Here is a 22,297-nt window from a genome sequence, read left to right on the forward strand (position 1 = left end):
GCTCGCTCCCAGCACCCGCGGTTCTCTCTGGTGTTTATCCTCACCCGACCCCTGCCCAGGGCTGGGGCGTCACAGGCTCCTTCTGGGGGCTCGCCACCAGCGGTGCCCAGGCAGAGCCGGCCCCCTGAACTGGCTCCTCGCTGGGGAACGTCCACCGCCCTGGATCCCCCGGGGGGCGACCCCCAGCTCCCACGGACTGTCGGGGACCCCGGGCCCCGGCTTCAGCCGGCTCATGACGCTGGGCCCTGCTCGCTGCTGGGCCTGGAGATGATGTCATTTCTGAGCGCGGCCCTGCCTGTTGGTGCTGTTCCACGTTTGAGGCCGGGGGTCGAGGGACCGGGGGTTATGGCAGCGTGAACTTGGTTCTTCTGGGACCCACCCTGCGTTTTTTCCCCACCTGCTGCTTCCTCCTCCAAGGCGAAAAAAGGAGCTTTCCTCCTTGTCTTGGAAAGTTCCAAACTGCCCAAGTGGCCCTGCGGTGAGTCCCTGCGAGCTGGGGTCATGGCCGCACCCGAAGGGGCGTGGGGGGGGGCTCCTTCAGATGCCGGTTTCCCAGCGCCGGGCAGCACCTCCGGGCCCCGCCCAGTGTGGGCTGTGCCTGGCTCCGGCTCGGGCTCTGGCCCTGGCCCTGGCCCTGGCTCAGGCTCCGGCTCCGGCTCGGGCTCGGGCTCCAGCTCCGGCGGGCAGAGGGAGTGCCGCGTTCCCGCCGCCTTGAAGATCAGTGCGTGGCCCACACAGGCGGCTGTGCGGGCAGTCAGAGCAACAAACGCAGGCCATGGAACTGAGCGCGGCCCCCTCCAGCGCCGGAGCCCCCCGCCCCTGGGCGTGCTCTCTGTGACACTCACATCCCCGCTTCCCGCAGGCGCAGGGCAGCCATGCCGCGCAGCCCCACGTCCAGCGAGGATGAGATGGCCCAGAGCTTCTCGGACGACTCCGTGGGCTCGGAGTCGGACAGCTCCAAGGAGGAGACCATCTACGACACGATCCGGGCCACAGCGGAGAAGCCCGGCGGCGCCAGGACGGAGGAGGGCCAGGGCAACACGCTGGTCATCCGCATCCTCATCCAGGACCTGCAGCAGACGGTGAGCCCCGCCGCTCCTTGTGGGCGATCGCAGGAGTGGCCTGAGAGCCGGAGGGCACCTCCGGTCCCCTCTGCGTGGCAGTCGGCCCCCCCCCACCCCCACTCCGCCCGCTCCCTGCCTGTCCCCCGCCTCCCGGCCGGCGGCCAGCCATCCCACGCACGCTGCGGGTGCCCGGTACACACCGTTCTCTGAGCCCCTACTGTGCGCCAGGATGGAGGCCCCGCTGGGGCGCAGAGGCAGCCTGGTGAGGAGACGCATGCAGCGAGGGTGTCGGCGGGCTCTGTTGTGCACGGAGCCCTGTGCCCTGTGCCCTTTCTCACGTCCCGACGTCCAGGCTGCGTGCGGTATGTCCCTCCCGCACTGCTCACTGGCCGACCCCTCGACCCTCAAGGCCAGGCCCGATGCCGTGTCCCGTGTCACCCCTGCGGCGCATGTGCCGGGTGCCTGTGGGTCCTCGCTGGCAGGCCCGCCTCCCCTGCAGGGTTGGCTCGTGGCATCATGGCAGCGGCGGGGCCGTCGGCTCCAGCGCGGTGGGTACTGTGAGTAGATCACTGAAGACCCGTGGGTGGCTCGCCACCCCCAGGTCACACCCCCCGGCCCCCTCCCAGGGCACTTCGAGACCCGCCGCCCACCCCCTGGCCCCGAGAATGGGCTTGTGTGCGCTTTCGCTTTCCTGGTGCGGCTTCCGGTGAGAGGGGCAGGTGCTCGAAGCAGAGAGGGGCACTTACAGGGTCCCCTCGCCCGGGGCCCATGAACGGGCTGCATCAGGGGCGACCCCCCTCTGACACCCTTGTGGGGGCATCACGGGTTTGGGGGCGTCGCGGGTTCAGGGGCGTCGCTGTGAGGCTGCCCCGCGTCCCTCTTGAATTCCACCTGCTCAGCACGTGGGCGTGTGATGAGCAGGTCCTGGTCCAGGCGTGGGGTGGACGTGCCCGGGGGTGACGAGGGAGGTCTTCCACGTGGCCGAGGTCCGGGTCAGAAGGAGGTGATCCGGGGTGTGCGTGACAGGGTGTTGGGTGGGGTGTGGGTGACCGAGGCGACATACAGGCAGAAACCAGGCTCAGACCACACGCGCTGTTCACAAACCCACAGCAAGATGACTTTCTTTGAATGTAACGGAAGCAGACAGTAAACGAAAGGCCCATTTGCTACAAGACAGACTGCTTCTTAATAAATCTGCAAAGTTAAAGGAAACAATCACAAAACCCCAGAGGGAGACGTCTTTGTTTGTGTTTACGATTCCTTCCTTCTCGCCTCCTTCCTCCCTCCTCCCTCTCTGTGACGGCCCTGCGCCGTCTGCTGCAGGCAGACAGACCTCTGACCTCCGACCTCCGACTCTTCACACGCAGATGTTCTAGTCTTTCCCCTTGGTGCTGAGGACTGGCCAGGAAGAAGCGGGGAGGCTCCGCTGCACACAGACCTGGGGACCCAGGCTGGTTCCAGGCAGAGGCCGCCCTCCCCCAGCGCTCTGGGGTCCTCTGCGAGGTCCCCCGAGTCTGCCCAGCGGTGAGGGAGGGAGGGAGGCCCGGTGGGCTAGTCGCTGCCCCCTCCACCCTCACTTCCCTGAGGGCTGCACCTGCTGCAGGGGCGCGGCCCTAAATACCAACGTCGCCAACGAGACGCACAGACAGGGACAGAGGGGCACGAAGCAGACAGCCGCGGGGATGCTGTTCTTTTGTGGGGTTTTTTCTTTTTTGCGGATGTGTGCACCTCCAGCTGCTATATTTTTTTAATCCTCACCCAAGGACGTACTTTTTTATCGCTTTAGAGCGTGGGAGGGGGAGACAGAGAGAGATATCGATTGGCTGCCTCCAGTACGTGCCCCGACGGGGAATCGAACCTGCGGCCTCTCGGTGCAGGGGCGGCGCTCCGACCCGCTGAGCCTCTCCGGCCCGGGCGGCAAGCGCACGCTTTATGGCCCAGGCGGAAACGGCCGCAGCCCCAGCGGGCGTGACACACGTTGCGCTGCTCTGTGTCCCTCCGTGATGTCAACGGGGTCACGCGGGCGATTTGGGGTCACGCGGACATTGAAGCGAGCAGGCCGCTTCCCCAGTGCGGAATCCACGAAGAGGGGAGCTGTGTCTGACCGTGTGTGTGCACCTCCGGGCTTCCCCACAATCCTCTCCACCTGCGGGGCATTTCGAGGCCCCCGCCCCGGCGCCCCCGGCCGCGGGATGCTGCACCACGGTCCTCTTACCCCTTTGGGTGCATCTTGTCGGTGACCTGATTTACTATTTTTTTTCCCCCCTGGACTCCCGAAGAATTGTCTTCAGTTTCTACAGCAGGAAGTGTCTGCTGTTGGCTGTTCTGGTTTCCCGATCTGCAGATTCTGCAGGTCCCTCGTTTCCGGGGGTCCCTCCTGGTGTGCAGTTCCCCGGGCTGTGCTGTCGGTCGGGCCCGCGACCGCAGGGACGGCCGCTCCCCCGCGGCTGCGCCTTCTCCCGCCTGCCAGCCCTTCCGTAGTTGCTCTCCTGGCTTGGCGGTTCCCCCCTCGGCCCCCGCCGTCCCCGGAGCCTTCCCTGATTGTGTTCCCAGTTGGGCCCGTTGCGCCCTGTTCATCATAATTTGTAACTTATTGCAGCCGCCTTGTTTCCGCTTCCCATTTGTTTCCATAGCCCTGTGCTCGTTCTTTTGGAAAATTATTCTTTTGAATTGTTTGTTTGGGAGGCTTTGTGTCGTCTTGTTTTCCATCCATCACTCTCGGAGATCTTTCTCCTTTTAATTGGGGCGCATTTTCATCCGGAACAGATGAAGCAGACGTCTGGGTGTTACGTGCCTTCGCGCTTCCTTCTCTCCGTTTCTCCTCCTGCGACGTCTCTGTTGTTTCCGTTGCGCGGCTTCTCCCCGACGTGCTCCAGCAGTTTGTCGGCCGCTGGGCGTCTTTCTGTTGATTCTGAGTACGTGAGTGGGTTTTTCTCGCACCCCTCGCCAAGGTAGCCGGGGGGTCTGTCCACCCTTTCAGACACAAGGGCCCAGGGGCGCAGTGTCGAGTCCGCCAGAAGGCCTGGGCCCCCTTTCTTGAACGGGGTGCACTGGGGCCTGGGGCAGGGTGCGTATCCCATTCCCATGTGGGACCCCCCCCAGCCCGTGGAGCAGCCCCCGCTCAGCGAGCAGCCCTGCGTGGGGTCTCTGCTGACAGCCCGCGTCCCCTGAGGGCCCTGGCCCTGCCCCTGCTCGCTCAGAGGCCGGAGGGCAGAAGGGCCCTCAGAGAGAGGGTGGAACTGGAGGACCGTCCCCGAGGGTCCGTTTCACTGAGACGTCTGAGAAGACTGTTCCCGGCCTTAGGTTGTGCCTGTGTCCCATGCTGGGTGCCTTTTGGGGGTGGCTCTCACCAAGCAGGGCCACCGGCTGGGACCCGACCAAGCCCCGGATGCTGCGGAGCTCACGGGGGGCCCTCGCCGGTGGGCGCCCTGGGGACCTCTGCCACGCCAGCATGCGGCTGTTGGACCCAGTCTCTGCTGCAGGCTGTCACCCATTCGACCCCCTGAACTTCCTGTCATGGTTTCTGGGTACCGGAGGGGTGAGGGGGGCTGGGAAAGCGCCCACCTTGGACCTCGGACCCCAGGCCTAGAGATCGGAACTGGGGAGGCAGAGCAAGCAGGGGAGGGCGGAGCTGCTGGGGGCCCCTCCCCCACCGCCCGCTCAGCCTGGGGCGGCCCGAGGCCCCCCCCACCCTGAGGCCACACATCCCTGCAGGCGTCATCCCTACGTGGGGAGCCCCGTGTCCCGTAACTGCACCCCCACGTCTTCTCATGGCTCCCTGAACACCGGCGCGGGCCAGACGCCACGTTCAGGCCTTCGCTGCGCTGTTCTGTTATTGTCCCAGAAGTGCCACGCGCCCAGCGGCAGCTGCCCAGTCACGGGGCAGGTTTGTGACGATCCCAGTTTACGGGTGGGGGCGGGGGCGGAGTGTCGCAGAGCAGTCCCCAGGCAGAGCTGGCGAGGGTGGGGCAGGTGGCGCGGGACACGCGGCCTCGAGCCTCCCAAGCCGCCCGCCGCTCGCTTGCTGCCTGGGACCCGGGCATCGTTTGCGTCGGCAGCTTGTATTCCTGCAGGAGGGTGACTGTAGTGTGGGGTCCGGCCCGCCACGCTGTCCCCCGACGCGTCGGGCATAGCGCTGAGGTCTCCGAGCCTGGGGCCGCCTGCAGCGCGGCGCGAGTGAGCACAGGCTGGCCGCGCGGTGGGGACCAGGTGACAGCCTGTCCCTGTGACACGTCTGTTACCTGCTGGGCCTCCTGGGTCAAAGCTCTTCTGCTGACCCCGTCCTCACTGGGAGGCGCCCGTCAGTGACAATGGAGACAGGGGCCACTTGCCATCTTGGGCCCCCCATGGGCAGCCAGGCGGGGGCATGGCTGTCAGAAAAGGTCGGCACAAGCCCGGACCGGGCAGCAGGCTGGCTCGCGGCCACGGGGCCAGAGGCCCGGGGAGCCTGTTGGGCGTGATCGCTGGACCCGGCCCAGACTCAGGAGTCTTCCCGATGGGAGGATCCTCCGCGGGGCGCGGCCTCTACCTCCAGGAGCGCAATGTTTCTGGAATCTTCTGCAGACCACACCTCTTCACTTTGCTCACAACAAGCAAAGGCGCTGGAGGCTGAGGCCGGAAGTTCCGCAGGCAGGGGCCCTCGGCCGCAGGGCACCCGTTGCTCCTGCCTGAGCCCCGCAGTGGGGGACGGAGTCGGGCCCTGGGGCCCTTCTCAGAGGGGCCCTCACCCCGTGTCCCTTTGCTTGTGGGGGGGACAGTGTCTCGAGAACCTCTCTTCTGCCCCTGGTGGGGCCCGTCCCCTCCCCTTCCCTCCCCTTGCCGAGTGACTTCTCTTTCCAAGCCTCGTGCCCCCAGTGGGCTGAGTTGGGAACATTTGAGTGGGAGCCGCAGCGTCGAGTTTGCGGCGCCCGCAGGGAGTGGCGGGCGGGGTGGCCCTGGGGACGTGCGGGCGCCCTCCTCCTGCCCCGTGGTCATTGCCGATGCACAAAGGGCTTCCTGTGAGCAAGTGCTGGCGCCGGTCCATGCACTTGGCCTTTTGAGCAAGTGGCGTGTGCCAAAATTAATGGAAACTAGTTCTCCTGTTCTTTATCTTCTTGGAGGACAGGGAATGAGGAAGTGGGGACAAAGCCGGCTGCAGGGCACGGCAGCCCCATCTCTGGTCCCCACCGAGTGTCGCGTCCCAAGGAGAGCCCGGGAGGGAGTGTGGTGGAACAGCGCCGTGCTTTTGGGGGTCTCCCGGGGCGTGTCCCACGCCGGCCGACGTGTGCCCCTACGTCCTTCCGCGGGACCCCGGGCGGCTCCGCCGAAGCTGTCCGCCGCGGACCTGGCCCCGCTGTGCGTCCTGACCGGTTTCCGGGGGTGCAGGGACCTGGCCCAGCCCCGAGCAGGTGCTCCGGGGAAGTATGTTTCCCCATTTCTGCTTTCATCCGTGGCTTCCGTTTATTAAGTACACGCACCTCAAGTTTGAGATCTCATTTAGAAAAAAAAGCGTTTCCGTGGCTGGCGTAACCCCTCAAGGACAATTTATTGCCATCCACACGCCCTCCCCACACCCACTCCAATTCCTGCCCCCCCGCCCCTGAAGCAGCAGGCACCAGGTCCCTGCGTCCCCGTGGCCCCGCCCCTGGTGTCAGCTGACTGAGAGGCTCCCTAATCCATCACCTGCTTCCACGTGGACTGTCACAGGGGCTTTGTTTGCAAGTGACCTTGGCCTCCCGGGTATCATTGAGGATCAAAATAGAACTCCTGGGCCGGCTGCGGTTCTCCACCCGCCGGTAGGCAACCCCGTCCGCGCTCGTTGCAGATGAAGCGCCGTGTTGGCCTTGGGACCTGCGGTTTCCCGGGCGTTCGAGGGCCTCACCTGCTGGCCCTGCTCGAGCCCACGTCCCCGCGCAGTGGCGAGAGCCAGCCCCCTACCACGGGCCTCTCCCCTGCACAGACCGGAGGGCCCTCCCCTGGGACAGAGGGTTCCGGATGGCCGGGCCCGAGGCACCTGTCCCCTCGGAAAGCTCCGTCTGGGTGCCTTGCCGGGCGCGCGTAGAGCACGTGTTTCCTTTGGGCGTCAGTGGAGCCCGGGCACGAGTGGCTTCCGTGCGGCCTCGCCTGTGTCCCCCGGGGTTGTCCTTGGTTCCCCAGCGGCCTCTTTGCAGAGGGGATGCCGTGGGTCGGGGGACCCTGTCCCTCTGCTGTGTTCTCTGTGCCATCCCAGGACTCAGCGAGTGGACCGTTGTTCACGTAGCATATGCTTTACCCATTGAAAGTGTACAAACCAGTGGGTTTTGGTAAATTCACAGATGAGAGAACTGTCACCCTTAGAGCATTTCCGTCACCTCACCGCATGCTCCTCAGCTGCCAGGTCACGTTCCCCCCTCGGCCCCCAGGCCGCCCATCCAGCCGTCCTTGCCCTTCGTCCATCCGTCCACCTTCTGCCCACGCCCCGCCTCCATCGCCCTTTTGCATGACAGGAACACGGGGTTAGGCTCTTCGATCTCTGCGTTGAGCGATCCTGCTCCGCCCTCCGGAGTCCGCAGCGGCGTCCCCTTTCTGGGCAGCGGGTGAGCAGGCACAGCACCTGGTCTCTCCGTGGTTCTATTGACTGGTTGCTCTGGCCAAAGAGAGCCGCCCTCCCCCCAGCTCCCCGCTGCCCTCGGCCCAGGTTGTCCTCGGCCGGCGTGGCGATGCTAATCAGCCGCATTGTCCTGAGAGGGAGGGGTTTACCCGCGACAGTTTTAATCAGGAAACCAGTGAGACACAAATGTCGTAACACCGAGGCGGACGTACCGTAGGCAGCCGGGGCTTGACCCCGTGGGTCGTCCTTCCTCTTACATGCCGGCTTGCTCAAGGGGCGAGAGGCTTTCGTTTCATGTGAATAATTAAAAAAAATGGAACCCGCATCACTGTTGTGTGTTATGGGGATCCTGCGCCAGACCCTCCTGTTAGATGTTAATTAGGATGACGTTGCGCGTCGGAGGGAGATGGACCCAGCTCGCCGGGTCCCCGTGGCCCGCGGGACAGCTGTCCGTCTCCGTGTGCCTTTCTGCGGGCGCTGCACGCTAACACCCACGCCGGCCCCTGTGAGAAAACGGTGCTTGGGAAAGCGCTGGGATTCTCACACGTTCTGTAGAAGAGCTTCGTAAGTGCCCCGGGCGGGGAGGCGGAGGTGGCCCAGAGGCCAAGCCGGCGTGAGCGACAGCCCCTCCGGCCCTCCGCCCGGGCCCACGAGACTCGTCCGGAACGCGGCACCGCTGGGGGCCTGGATCACCGCTTTTCGTTTTCCTCCTTCAGCCCAAGAGCAAGGCTCCTGTCCAGCGCCGTGGCTCGGCGGTGGGTTCCGTGACCCCTCACGCCGGGCTCCGCCTCCTTTCCTCCCATTTCTGACCCTCTCACGTGCATCCCCCCGCCCCCCTGTGGACGCCCCCCCCCCGGGGGTCGGGACTCTGTTCCCCAGGGTCCGATGTCCTCACGGTCTCCCCTCCCCCCACCTCAGATCCGCTTTGCGACCCCTTCTTTGCCCCGTTCACGTCCTGATTCCTGGCTTTGCCTGCGCTGGTGGGGTGGGCTGATGCTCACTGGTGTGGCCGTGGGGACCCTGTAACTCTGCGCTGCTGGCAGCCCTGCGGCTCGGGGTGCGGCCCTGAGACTTGTCCGTGCCCCCCGTGGGCCTGGGGGAGCTGCGTGGCCTGGCACGCGCTGCCTTGGCAGGTGCAGTGACGCCTCGTGTCTGCACTTGGGGCTGCTGGTGCCCCTGCCCCCCCGGCCTGCCGGGCTCTCCTTCCACCTCCTGCTCCGGCCAGACGGCTCCGGCCAGTGGCCGGGCCTCCACTCCGCTGTGGGCCGGCCTGACGTCGTGGGGCCCAGGCAGGAGAATTCACTCCCCTCCAAGGAGGGCATGAACCGCGGACAAGGCCCCAGTCCCTGGCTCGCCCTTCACCGTCACCTTGACGACGGCAGAGGCGCATGACTCAGCCGGTCACAAACACCAGGACGCGCGGTCGGCCCACCGCGGCACCACCGCACCGGGTGGCTGCCGTTTGGCTCTCATGGCTTGAAAATTGTTATTCTGACGGGAAAAAGGGGCGCACGGCCCTGTGTCAGTGCCACGGCGCTCGGAGGCCCGGCCGACTCCCGGGCGGCAGGAGCCTCGGTGAGGCTGCCCTGCGGTCGAGGTCGCCGGCGTTTCCCGCTCCGTACAGGCCCCTTGTTCCCAGCTTCTTGGGTTTTCAGCGACAGAGTGGCGGGGCTTGCCGCCGGTACCAGCCAGAGGGGTCTCTGTCCACAGCAGAAGCGTCACTTCGTGTGGACTGCGACTCCTGGGGGCCCCAGCCGTGGCTCGGGCTGCCCCGGGTGCGGCTGTTCTCCGAGGTGGGCAGACGCGTGCGGACCGCTGTCCGGGGCCGGGGCGCTGCTGACGGCACCTGGGAGCGGGCGCAGACGCTCTCTGTTGGGGTCTCTCACCGGGTCAGAGGTGGGGGCGTGGGGGGCTGGATAGGAGGAGGGGACAGGATTAAGCAAACAATCATGTATTTACACGCACACACACAAAACACATGGACACAGACAGCAGTGTGTGACAGCCAGAGGGAAGGGGGTGGGGAGGCCGGTGGAGGTGGCCCAAGGGGGCGACGGGGACGGAAGGAGACTTGGCTTGGGGCGATGGACACACCACGCCGTGGGCAGATGACGTTTGTGGAGTTGTGCACTTGAGACCCGCATGGTTTTGTCACCCCAATAAAGTCAATTTAAAAAAGCGCATCCCGGAGGAGCCAATGGGGACGTCAGGGAGGAGTTTCCGAGGGGACGTGCGCCTCGTCGCCGCGCTCGCGCGTGCGGGAGCCTGGGTCCCTTCCAGGGCCCCCTGAGCCCTTGCGGAAGCTGCCGCGGGCGCCTGCTGAGCCGGGCGCAGCTTCCAGCCCCGGGTGCTGAGCGGGTGACGCAGGAGCGCCCCGCACCCCCACCCCAGCGCGAGGCGTCTCTGCCCTCATTCTTCTCGCGTTTTCTGGGGCGTCCCGAGAGCGAGGCGGCTTTGCTCTCCCCCGAGGACCGGGCACAAACGTGCGCAGTGGCGGCGGCGCCTGCACATGCCCGGGTGGCCCCCGGGCGCTGTCGCAGGTGCTCGCGTGGCCCGCACACAGCCCACTGCGACAGGCCACATCCGTGAGATGGCATGTTTCCCATCTCCCGTGTCTGGACCCTCCCTGAATGCTCTCAAGTTTGACAGAACCTCCGTTGTCAGTGCCTCCATTTTGATGGCCCAGAGCGGATTTGGAAAGCAGTTCGCTGTCTGCGTGAAGTTCCCAGCCACGTCGCTGTGGCTCCAAACCGCCTTGTCTGCCTGCTCCCGTCCCCGCCCGCTGGCCGCCCTGGCAGTGACGCGCACGTGACCCCCCGGCACGATGTTTCGTGACCCTCCGCAGTCACGTGAGCTGGTTGACTCCACAGACGTGGCCCACAAGTGTGTTGTAGGGACCTGGCCGTGGTCATGCATGCGATGGCCTGAACTGTGCCCCGCAAATTCCTATGTTGGAGTCCCGACACCTCACACAGTGACTGTATTTGGGGACTTTAAGGATATAATGAAGGTAAAATGAGGCCACTAGGGTGGGTCCTCACCCAGTGTGACTGGCACCGTTGTGAGAAGAGGAGATCAGGACACAGACACACAGAGGGACGACCGTGTGGCCGTGAAGATGGCCGTCGGCACACCCAGGAGAAAGGCCTCGGGGGGAACCAGCCCTGCCCCTGCCTGGGTCTCGGACTCCCGCCTCCGGGACGGGGACAGCGAGTCTGTCGTTTAAGCTGCCCCGGCTGTGGGGCTCAGTGCCACCCGCCTTGGGGACCAGCGCACCGGCGCGTGCCCCGCCCTGTACGCGGTGCGCCCTTGCCGTTGCGTCTGTGTTCTCCGGTTCCAGCCTCGCGTCCGGCGGCGCACCTGTGGCTCCAACTGACCATGCAGAAGGCTGGGCTTCTCCCTCCGTCATTCGAGATTTGAGCTTGGTCACGAGCTTCGCCACCGGGAGGGCCGGAGCCGGACGCTGGTCAGTGACCCCGCCGACCGCAGCCGGTTGCTGGCCGCCCTGCGGACGTCGGGGGTGCGGTCTCTGGTCTCCGGGGCTCCGCCGTGATTGAACCAGAGTCTGCGTTCTCAGCGCTGGCGCTCCCCATCCTGCATTGCCTGCCCCCGCCCCGTTGCCCTCTGTGAGTCTTCCAGGAAAGCGCTGGCCCTGGAGAACACCCGAAACAAACAATTGAGGAAGGCCGCCCCCCCGCCCCCCGCCCAGGGCCCCACTGGCAGGACGCGCCTGAGCAGGGCTTCCCGCTAGCGATGACAGTGGGACCGGGACGGGTCACGCCGGGGCAAGGCTGTCTCCTGTGCCCCACCTGCTGGCCTTGGTGCTGCCCCCAGGTGCTCCCCGCCGAGCCTGCGGCTGAGCCTTCCCCGCCCAGCGCCCACACCCCCGTCCCTTCCTTCCGGGCAGCGGCGGCGTCGCTCCTGCCTGTGGGCCTCCGGGGCGCTCGTCCGCGTGTTCGCCCTCACCCCCCCGTGGGCGTGCGTGGCAGCGGGGTGCCCGCCTCTGCTGACGGGGCCTGGGGCGGCTTCCCCTTTACTGCCCCCATGGCGCCCAGCGGCCCCTCCCTCCTTCCTCCGGCAAACCCGCACCTCCCACACTGTGGGCGCTGCTCTTGCAGCGGCGTTTGCCCGACGGGTGCCGGGAAGCGCGCGCCACAGGGGAAGGAGCGAGGCGGGATTGGCTCGCAGCGTCCCCTGAGCTGGCTGCGCGCAGGCTTCCCCGGAGCCAGGTGTGGACGTGTGAGCGGCAGGGAGTGCCCAGGGTGTGGGGGGCTCCGCCCTCCGAGGGGGCGATGGGGCGATGCTGCCCTTCGCGGCCGCCGTCGATGGCCGGCGCGCTGTGTGCGTGGGCGTGGAGGCGGCGGCTCTGACTGACAGGCAGGTACTGTCTCAGATTCAAGGGCTGTCAGCAGGGCTGGCTCCGCGGGGGACAGCAAGGACCCCTCCCAGCGCCGGGAGGTTTGCTGGCCCCTCGGGGCCCGTGGCTGGTGGGGCCCTGCCCACCTCTGCCTCCGTGACATCCTCTGTGTCCACATTTCCCTTTTTGTAAAGACACTGGACTAGGGCCTCCCCTCGTGACCTCGTCCTAACTAATTACAACGGCAAAAACCCTGTTTCCACATAAGTCACATCCCCAGGTACGGGGAGGTAGGACTCACCCCCGACCCCGGGGACACCGTCCTGCCCACCCGGCGTGTTCTCCTTACGCCCCGTGGATCCTCACACTTGCCATGCGGCGGAGGGGGGCCCGATGTCCCTTGCGGAGACCGGGCCTTCGGGGTGGGTCCATCTGCTTAGAACCACGAGGCTAGTGACTCGGTGGGGAGGCAAACCCAAGCCCACCTGACCTTTGAGCTCCTGCTCCTTCTAGAAGTTTCTCAAGGGAGCCTTCCTGGTGCTTTTTAGAGCAGGCCATCTCTTCGTGGTGCAGGGCTGGCCTGTGAGCCGCCCAGACTCTGTTCCCAGCCCAGCCACCAATGGCAGTGGGCACTGGCTCGGTGACCACCCACAGGGCCGTGCGTGTGCCCTGGGAGGCTGCTCCCGGCCTGCGCCCCCTCAGCACCCACCTGCTCGCAGGGTCCTGCCGGCCGGCCGCAGGCAGGGAGCCTCAGGCCTTGCCCGATGCTGGCTTCTCAGGGAACGGGGTGTCCGTGTTGTTGGAACCAGAGGCCGACAGGAACTGGCGAGTGACCGGTGGCCCCACGTGGTCCCAGATGACAGGGCTCCTCTGCAGCACTGGCGTTCCCAGGTGTTCTTCTTACTCAGCCAGGGATGGAAGTCGCCCGAGTGTGACCCTGGACTCAGCCTTTGACATCGGAGAGGGACAGCGGGAGCTCCGTTCGGGTGAAAAGGGTCAGGTTTCCTGGATGGGGGGCACCCTGGCCCCCGCGAGCTAGGCTCACTGTTGTGGGCATCGGGTCATCTTACCCGGCAGAGCAGAACCCGCCTGCACTGCGAGGACAGTAGGGGGACCCTTTTGTCCCCGGGGTCCCCTCAGACACCCCGCTGGACGGTCGGTTCCAGGCCCCTAGTGGGCCCAGCCTCTTTCGCTCCTGAGGGCTCTCGCAGCGGTAAAGCGAACCCGAGCCCCCGCTGACTTCAGGGAGCATCCCAGCCAGGGCGGACGGGCCCGGCGTGCGCGGCCCTGGCCTGCGGGGGGTCTCGCAGAAGGGCCCGGGCGCGGGGCCCCACCGAGTCCTCCCAGTTCAGGGGTGCCCTCTGGTTTCGAAACGTGTTCGCGACTGGTTTGCAGGCACCGTTGACACTGACTGTCGGAAACCAGCGCTGGCGGCAAGACCCGTGATTCCCGCGGTTCCTTCCCCCGTGGTCGGGGCTCAGCTGGGCCGCCAGCGGGGCTGGCGTACAGACGCCCGTGCGTGGACTTTCCCGCCAGTCGGGTGACCCGTCGGGACGTCCACCTGCGTATGTAAAGCTGATGTAAAAATTGTCACATTCTGATTTGCCCGAGTCGCGGTTCTCCAAGTGGGATCCCCGGACCAGCGGCAGCAGCGTCGCTGTGAGGCTTGCGGGGCGCGCGGCTCTGGGCCCCGCGAGGACCCCGTGACCAGACGCTCTGCTGCGGGGGGGGGTCGGCCGTCGGAGTTTTAACAAGCACTGGCGTTCGGTGAGCTCCGGGCCAGCGCGAGGGCGCCCAGGGAAGTGGGTGGTTGCTGATGACCGGAGGCTGCGGTCCATGTTGAGGCCAGGGCAGCAGAAAACAGCGTCACTGTCTTGGCGTGTCCCCTTTTATATTTACCTGACTCTTCCGTCCGAGCGGCGAGAGGGTCTTGTTTTCCATCCTGAAAAGCCGCGGGGTCCAGGACGCAAAGGCCTCGGCCGCCTCTGGCCTCGTGCCCCTGCGGGCTGCTCGGGTGGCAGCACTAATCAGGCGTCTCCGTCCTTCCCCGCAGAAGTGCATCCGGTTTAACCCCGACGCCACGGTGTGGGTCGCGAAGCAGCGGATCCTGTGCTCGCTGAACCAGAGCCTGAAGGACGTGCTGAACTACGGGCTGTTCCAGCCGGCGAGCAACGGGCGCGACGGCAAGTTCCTGGACGAGGAGCGGCTCCTGCGGGAGTACCCGCAGCCTGCCGGCCAGGGCGTCCCCTCCCTGGAGGTACCGCGCCGCGGGACCCCGCGCAGGGGGGTTGGTGTGGGGTCTTGAGGTTGCGCCTGGTTTCTCTGTGAGTTGCTGGCTGTTGTGCATTTCTCAGACGTTGATTTTGTGACTCCAGAGGGGACAAGATGGTGGGACAGGAGTCTTGGTGTGCGTGCACCACGGGTCCCACGCAAGCGCTTGTCACCAGGACCTCTAACTCCCGGGGACCAAACAGGCCTTGCCGCTGCTTCCCGGGCCCGTCTTCCTGCCCGCGGGCATCCTTTCTGGCTCTTGCCCCAGGAATGACCAGCGGGCTCTCTGAGCGACCCTTGGGCCCCCGAGGTGACCTGGGACAGATGTACACGTTGGCAGCGTTATCCATGTCTTATCCACATCCCCATGAAGCGTGACCCCAGTCCCTGCCTTTCTGACCCCTGGCGAGCTGCAACCAAGGTGATGTGTGGTGTTGCCACATGATGTGGTAAGACAGGCACACAAGTAGCCAGCGGTGCGGTCATTTCTGTTCTTGCAGAACATGTTGCTGGGGTTAAGTGACCGCGTTCATTTCTGCCTGTACGTGGATCATGGCTGGCACGTGAGCCATCTGCGTGGGGTCCGCAGCCTTGGCGTCGGGGCCTGAGTATAGTCAGAGATGCCGTGGGCACAGGTTCAAGGCCACGGCCGGCCTCCCGGCGAGAGTCGTCGGCCCTAACATACACTTTCGTCCCTGGAAAAAGAACCCATGGATTGGAATTCCTCCCAACTTTCCAGGGTTAGGCACATGGAAGCGAACTCGGTGACATCTCCTGATGTCACTCACAGGGGCCAGAGGCGCTCGAGAACGTGGGGCACAGTGCCCGGTCCCGGCTGGCCCGGGGACTCAGAGGGCGGGCCGGGGACCTGCCACAGGCCCGGACCCCCCCTCGCCAGGCGGGGCGGGGAGGCGGCGCCGCTGCCAGGGGCTGCACGCAGCTGGCGTCTGCGGGCCTTCCCCACGCCACCGCTGGTTGGTTTTGGCACTGAAAAATCGAGTTTCGGTCTGCGCGACAAAGGAATGTTTTCTGTTGTTGAATCGTTGTGTTGTTGGGAGTAGAGGAGAATAAGGAAACTTTATATGGGATTAGACTTTCGGTTTCGGGGATAGCTTGCCGGCTGCCTGCGCCTTGGCTTCAGGCGGGGTTGCCACTCTCCCTTTTCTTGTTTAAGCTCCTCGGACTGTGACGAGGTCCGGGGACGTGGGGGAGGGAGCGGTAAAACAGCATTTGTCCAGCGCCGGTCCTGTGCCTGGAAGCTCACGTTCAATCCTCGGTCCTGAACGTGACATTATCTCCATGTGACAGATGAGGAGACTGCGTCTGAGGAGGGGGACGTGTCCAGCCAAAGGCACTCCGCTGGAGGACCGAGGCGGGGCTGGACTCGGAACAGAGGCCTCGGCTCAGGGTCTCAGGGGCTCCCAGCGGTCAGCGTCACTCCGCAGCGGCCAGAGCGCCCCAGCACGCTTTACTGCAGGAGTGAGGGCGCTGGGGAGAGGCAGTGGGTGAAGGGTGCTGGGGGATTAGGAGGCGGGCCGTGACCCCACGCCTTCCTCTTGGGCACTGCCACTACGCCTGAGCAAACGGCCTCCTTGGTTCCTAGGAGGTAATAGCCAACTCAAAAGGGATGCTGCTGGTCGAGGGAGTGAATCATGGCTCCAAAGGACCAGGCAGAGGCTGCAGGTGCGGGGGGAGGGGGCTGCAGGTGCGGGGGGAGGGGGCTGCAGGTGCGGGGGGAGATGGCTTCACCAGGCCACAGCTTCTCGTGCAGCTTTAATTAAGGTTGACAATGAGACAAGACCTGGGCGTGTGAAGGGGCGCCGTCACTTGTCACCAGCCCCACACCAAGGGCGGGCGGACGGGCATCGAGGATCGGCGATCCCTGGTGATGCCGCAGACAGCCAGCAGGGCAGGCGGCCCCGCTCCTCGATGGAGGACAGTGAATCCTTCGTCCTTTGGGTTGCTTTTGTTTCTTTTCACGGCTCTTTGGCCCCGTGGCTGCAGGATCCCCACAGAAGTCATCCCTCGCGCTCCCCGGGCCCCGCGGTGCCCACCCAGGTCGCTTCCGTGACCTGGCGATTTTGCGGTGGAGCCCGGCCCCCGTGACTAGCCCGCGAGGTTGCCCGTCCTCTGCGGAGCCGTGGGGAACGCTCACCTGTCCTTTTCTCCTGTTCCCGTGCCAGTTCCGATACAAGAAGCGGGTGTATAAACAAGCCAACCTGGACGAGAAGCAGCTGGCCAAGCTCCACACGAAGGTACGTGGCGCGATTGTCACCCACATTCCTGTGCGCTCTCTGTCTGTCTGTCTGTCCTTCTCTGAGATCAGGGCAGCTTTTTGGGCAGGGGGTTCTTCTTCCCTCGCCCCCCCACCACCTAAACCGCACGGACGACCCCACAGGGGCATCCGCCAGAGCCCCCCTTAAATACTGCCATCACCTCCTTTGTCACGAGAGCCCATCAGATGACCATGTGTAAGGGGAATAATGTCCCTTAGCAGAGCGGAACGCTGCTTCACGCTCGTCTCTCTGGGTGCTTCTAGGGGGAGAGGTTGCCCTCACCGCCAAAATAGGCGATGGCGCTGAAGCAGGTTTGGGCTGCTGTCCTCAGGCGATCACTGTGCCGCCTGTGTGGGCTGCAGCAGGAAGACACGCACGGGGACAGCTGGGGATGGGTTCCTGCCCGTCGGTGACCCTCAGTCACTTTGAACCCATGAGACGGGAATGTCTCCCTTCCTCTGAACCGCTCGGTGACCGGCCTCCCTGCCCCTGCCCACGTGGTCATGGGCTCACCTGGCGGCGGGTTAGCCCGAGGGCGCGTCAGCCCCGCATGCTGCCCGCGGGGGCCGCTGCTGGGCGGGAGGTGAGAATGCACAGCCTCAGGCCCAGGCGCCCATTCGTCAGGGGCGCAGTCAGAGGGGCTGGTGGCCGCTGGGAACTGCCGTTTTCCACAGAGGTAAACACAGCGAGGCTGCTCCCGGGACAGGCCGGCGGCGTTGCCGTGTGCCGGCCTCGGTGCTCGACCTGGGGATCGGGGCAGGAAGCGCCGCTGGGTCTGCCCCGGTCGGCAGTGCACCCGCCCCGGGGTGGCTCCCCCTCCCCGTAGTGGAGGCCAGAGGGCGCCCCGTGAGGAACTCCCCGCCACCCGCGTGCCCTCCAAAGGCATCTCGCACAGAGGCAGTCTCGTTTTTTATTTTCCTCTTTAGACCAACCTGAAAAAATGCATGGACTACATTCAGCATCACTCGGTGGAGAAAATCGTGAAGATGCTGGACCGGGGCCTGGATCCGAATTTCCACGACCTGGAGACGGGAGGTGAGAGCGGCTGAGAGGACCCCGAGGCTCCCCGACGCGTATGCTCCTCAAGGCTGGGCGATTCTGTGTTCCGGTGGCACGGGTGTGGGTGGCGTCCATGCTGCTGGGTTTACAAAGGGCTTTCTCGCAGCCGCGTGAGCTCTGGAGGCGCCGTGTTTGCTCCCGCGGCATCTCCAGGTGCTTGTGCTCCTGCGGCATCTCCAGGGGCTCTGTGCTTCTCTCTTGACTGCGTGAGTGGTGAGTGAATGAATGAATGATGGTAGTGTGCGCGGGGCCGTTGCCAGCCAGCTTGGGAAACAGGTGTCCACACGCGAAGGCCTTGCTCCCCCTGCTGGACACCAAGTCCCTTCGTTCGTGTGGGACAAAAGGACAAGGGGCTCAGGGTCACCGCTACTGATGTTTGGGGCTGGACCTTCCTTCCTTCCTTCCTTCCTTCCTTCCTTCCTTCCTTCCTTCCTTCCTTCCTTCCTTCCTTCCTTCCTTCCTTCCTCTCTTTTCCTCCCTCCCTCCCTTCCTTTCTTTTTAACAATTCCAAACAATTACTAACTTTGCTTGAGTTATATGTTTTCTCTCTCCCTCTTTTATTGAGATAGGATTGACTTACAACATCGTATGAGTGTCCGGTGTACAAATCGTGCCTTTTGCTGTCTGTGTGTGTTGCGGAATGGTCACCACAATAAGTCTACTCATCGTCCACCCCCTCCCATGGTTACAGTTTCTTTTCTTCTGATAATGGTTAAGATCTTCTCTCCTAGCGACTTTCAAATACCTGATGCAGCATTAGCTCGAGCCAGCGGGCTGTGCGTTAGGTCCCCAGGACCCCTCTGTCTCCAGCGGGAAGTGCGCGCTTTTGGACCGCTTCCCCCGCCCCCACCCGGCCCCTGGCGACCCCCAGCCTGTTCTGCATGTCCGCGTGTTCCGTGATTTTAGATCCCGCCCATCAGTGAGATCGCACAGCATTCGCCTTTGTGCCTGACCTGCCTCACTGAGCACGGTGCCCTGGAGGTCCGTCCCTGTCGTCCCGAACGGCAGAATTCCCTCTCCCGCGTCTGATGAATACTCCCCCAGGGGGCTGGACACCCCTTATGGGGCCGTCTCGTAGGGCACTACAGCACCCCTTGTCCCCAGCCCCAGATGCCAGGAGCACCGCCCCTCCGTGTGACAATCAAAAATGTCTGCACACATCACCAGCGTCCCCGGGGCTGGAGGCAGGACCTGAGAGCCCTGCGCCGCAGGGACAGGATGAACCTGGCCGCCGAGGGGAGGCCGAGGCGGAGAGCCCTGACCGGCCGCGATTCCCAGACTCCCTTGCTGCCGCGTCACACCTCCCTTGCCTTGTCGCTGTTTTCTGTGCAGGAAACGTCCCACCTGCCATCTCCGCAGTCCCTTACTTGTCCCAGAGGACTCCCACTTTTCTCTAAAATCCCTGTATGAGATGGCCCGTCCCCTAGGTAGCCGACAGACCTGCGACCCGCGGCATTCACGAGCACCGTGTGTAACCGGGGGCGCGGGATGCGCGCCGTGCCCGCCGGAGACGAGGCGTACACTGCGGGTCGCGCCCGCGGGCCGGGCTGTGCTGCAGCTGTCTGCCCGCGCCCGGGAGCGGGTGAAGCCCCGCCCCTCACCACGAAATGCTGCGAGGTTTCTAAGGCGGGTTTAAAAAGTACTCGGGACAATGCCCATTATGGGTAAACAAGTACATGTAGGAATTAAAAGCAGATGGAAGTGTCGATCCAAATTCACGTGAAGTTGCCTCTTCTGGGGGTGTGGCCGCGGGGGACAGTCCGAGGGGGGCCCGGCCCCTGTCGGATGGAGGCCCCGGTCTCTCCTGGGAATGTGCTTGGGGACAGGCTGGCTCCTCATCAGCTGCCTGTGGGCCTGGGTCCTGGGACCTTGCGTGGTGTCCTGTCAGCCTGCACGCTTTTCTGTGACATAAAGTCCTCTCCGGCGGACCACGCCACCATAGCGCGCCCGGCTCGACAGGGACGATGGCGGGCGCCTGAGGAAGACTGAGCGGGTGGAAGACGCGTTATAATAAATGTCGTTTTCCGTAGCAGCCAGTGACACGCCGGCCCCGGGTCGTCTGCGCGGGGGTGGGCCCTTCTTGCCCCGCTCCTCGCGTGCGGGCCCTTCATCCGCCCTGCCGTGACGGCTCTTCGGGCCTCTGTGCCCGGCCAGGTCAGGGTGTCCCCGGGGCACGGCTCCGTGTCTCTCTGGGTCCCGGCAGCCCCCGCCCCGCATCTCCCACGATGCCCGGGAACATCCTGAAACTGAGCTGAGCGAGGCGGGCGTCTGCCCCTCAGACCCCTGGCTCCTGCTGGGGGTGGGGGCATGGGGTGTCCCAGGACAATTGGGGTCACAGGCGGGCGGGGGCTGTGGCACTCCAGGGTCACTTTTAGAGCAAGTCCTGTGATCTGGCTGCTTTCCCCACGTGCTGGTTCCCAAGGGTGAGTGTGTGTTTGGGTCCCCAGAGACGCCCCTGACCTTGGCGGCCCAGCTGGATGACCCCGTGGAGGTGATCAAGGCTCTCAGGAACGGCGGGGCTCACCTGGACTTCCGCGCCAAGGACGGGATGACGGCCCTGCACAGGGCCGCCCGCGCCAGGAACCAAGTGGCCCTGAAGGTACCTGCTGAGCCTGTCCTGCACTGTCACGCCCGCGCCCCGCCCGGTCCCCTGGGCCTCACCACGGCCACCCCCGGTGACCCCGAATTGCCCCAGCCGGAGCTCGGGAGTGCGGTCCGGTTCCCCTTTCCCGCCTGCTGGATGCTCTTGCCTCTTGAATCTGCTCTTCGCGGAGGCATCTTTCTCTGTGTCAGTCACGGGCTGGCGACAGCCGGCCAGGCCAGCGCTGACCCCTCCATGGGGGAGGCTGCAGACCCAGCGCGCGGGCATCAAGCCTGCCTCGCTGCCCCCACAGCCCACGGTCCCAGGAAGCCGAGGCCGGGGTGTGGCTTTCACTCTCCGCTTCCTGCCGACTCTCCCATGTGCCGCTGGACCTGGCCTGGCCCCGTGTCTATGGATGAAGGGGCGATGCCCCAAGGCCACCCTCCATCGGAGCCCCGGGAGGAGGGAGGGCCCCCCACCAGCGGCCGGCCAACCCCAAGACGGTGCTTCTCTCCGAAGTCACAGGATTCTCTCCTGTCAGCTGCATCTTGCAGGGGGTGGGGGGCGTCCCCATAAATCATGTCCCCCACCCCCGAGACACACACCGAGATAGGTTGCACTCAGTTTTCAAGTCAAATAGCACCTTTTCTTTTTTCCCTACAAATGACTCTTTGTTGCGTTGCTCTCTGCCGGTGCACAGGGGTCCGAGGGCACAGGCAGGTGCCTGAGTGACCCAGGCTCACGTCAGCAGCGTCTCCTCATCTCCCCGACGTATGAGCTCATCTGCGTGCCAGGCGCCACGTGCTTTCGGGGCTGCAGATCTCGTTGTTAAAGTCGGGACGTGCTTCGTGCTGGGAGGCCCAGGGGACGCTCCGGACCGAGGGCTGGGTCAGCCGCAGCCGCGGGGAGGCGGCATGGCCCCCGAGCCGCTTTCTTGATTGTTCTTCTCCCTGCCGAAGGGGCTGTGACGCTCTTGACCGCCCTGTGGCGTTGTGTTTCTAGACCCTCCTGGAGCTGGGCGCTTCCCCGGACTACAAGGACAGCTACGGGCTCACGCCGCTGTACCACACCGCCATCGTCGGCGGCGACCCCTACTGCTGCGAGCTGCTGCTGCACGAGCACGCGGCCGTGTGCTGCGAGGACGAGAACGGCTGGCACGAGATCCACCAGGTGCGAGGCCCGCGCCCGGTGGGCGGGGTCCCCGAGGCCTGGATCCCGGCGTCCGCTTGGCCGGACGCCAAGTTCCTAAAACGTTCGCATCAGTCTCCGGCGTTTAAATACCTGGGGGTGTTTACCCGGAAGTGCACGTTTCTGACTTCCCTGGGGAACGGGGCAGGTGAGGCAGGCCTGCTGCAGCTCTGCACGGCAAGGCGACTGCGTCGTGAACGCCCCTTCGTGGGCGCTGGGAGCCCTGCCGGTGCCCACCACCCGGGGCGACCCCAAAAGCAAGGCGCCGGGGGCTTTCAGAGTGCAGGTGACCCAGTGTACGGCCCCGTTTCCACGCACGCAGGAAGCACGTGTCCAAGATCCCACCTGGCCACAGTGGGGTTGGGGGGGGGGTTGTCAGCTGCCGCCCTCGCAAGAAACGGAACCCACCTGGCGGCTTAGAGGGCCAGTCTTTCATGGACCAAGGTCACGGAGAGGAAGCTGTGTCCCAGATGCCGGGGAGCTGGGCGGGGAAGAGGGAGCCGCGCTCTGGAGGGACCCCGGGACATACCCTGGCCTCGCCCTTCTCCCGCCCTCCTATTGGCTGAGCCCTGCCAGAGCCAGCCAACCGGGGAGCCCGGGGTGCAGGCCTCAGGATCAAGGTCTCTCGGGGAGGAGGGCGGACAGTGGCTCCAGCAGTGCAGACTGGGTGTGCCCGCCTAGGGGTCAGCGGCACAGGGCCAGGACAGGAGGGGGCCGAGCCGCTCCCTCCGTTGACAGTGCCTGTCCTTGATCCCCAGTCTGTTTCCCTCCATCTCTGTCACCTTACACACCCGCCCCATCTGGGAGGGTCACACCCCCCAACTGTGGGCAGAGGGCCGAGGGGTGCCCCGGGGCAGCGAGGGGATGTGGAGGCGCACGGAGGCAGGTCCCGGCTGGGCTCGTCAGCACCCCAAGGCCTGTGGTGTCAGTGGG

General features: G+C 65.2%; 1 protein-coding gene across 1 annotated transcript in view; it reads left to right on the forward strand.

Moving 5' to 3' along the window:
* The first annotated feature begins 875 nt into the window (after positions 1 to 875).
* SHANK2 (SH3 and multiple ankyrin repeat domains 2) overlaps positions 876 to 22,297 on the forward strand; it is a 289,453-nt gene continuing 268,031 nt past the window's right edge. The window contains exons 1-6 of the mRNA XM_054570752.1: positions 876 to 1,082; positions 14,043 to 14,246; positions 16,444 to 16,515; positions 17,463 to 17,571; positions 20,043 to 20,194; positions 21,179 to 21,346. Coding sequence (XP_054426727.1) covers positions 876 to 1,082; positions 14,043 to 14,246; positions 16,444 to 16,515; positions 17,463 to 17,571; positions 20,043 to 20,194; positions 21,179 to 21,346 — 912 coding nt within the window. The remainder of the gene's footprint in view (positions 1,083 to 14,042; positions 14,247 to 16,443; positions 16,516 to 17,462; positions 17,572 to 20,042; positions 20,195 to 21,178; positions 21,347 to 22,297) is intronic.

The sequence above is a fragment of the Pteronotus mesoamericanus genome, unplaced genomic scaffold, assembly GCF_021234165.1.
Source record: "Pteronotus mesoamericanus isolate MK-2021 breed Mesoamerican mustached bat unplaced genomic scaffold, CSHL_Meso_final contig_214, whole genome shotgun sequence".
In the NCBI taxonomy this organism is placed as follows: Eukaryota; Metazoa; Chordata; class Mammalia; order Chiroptera; family Mormoopidae; genus Pteronotus; species Pteronotus mesoamericanus.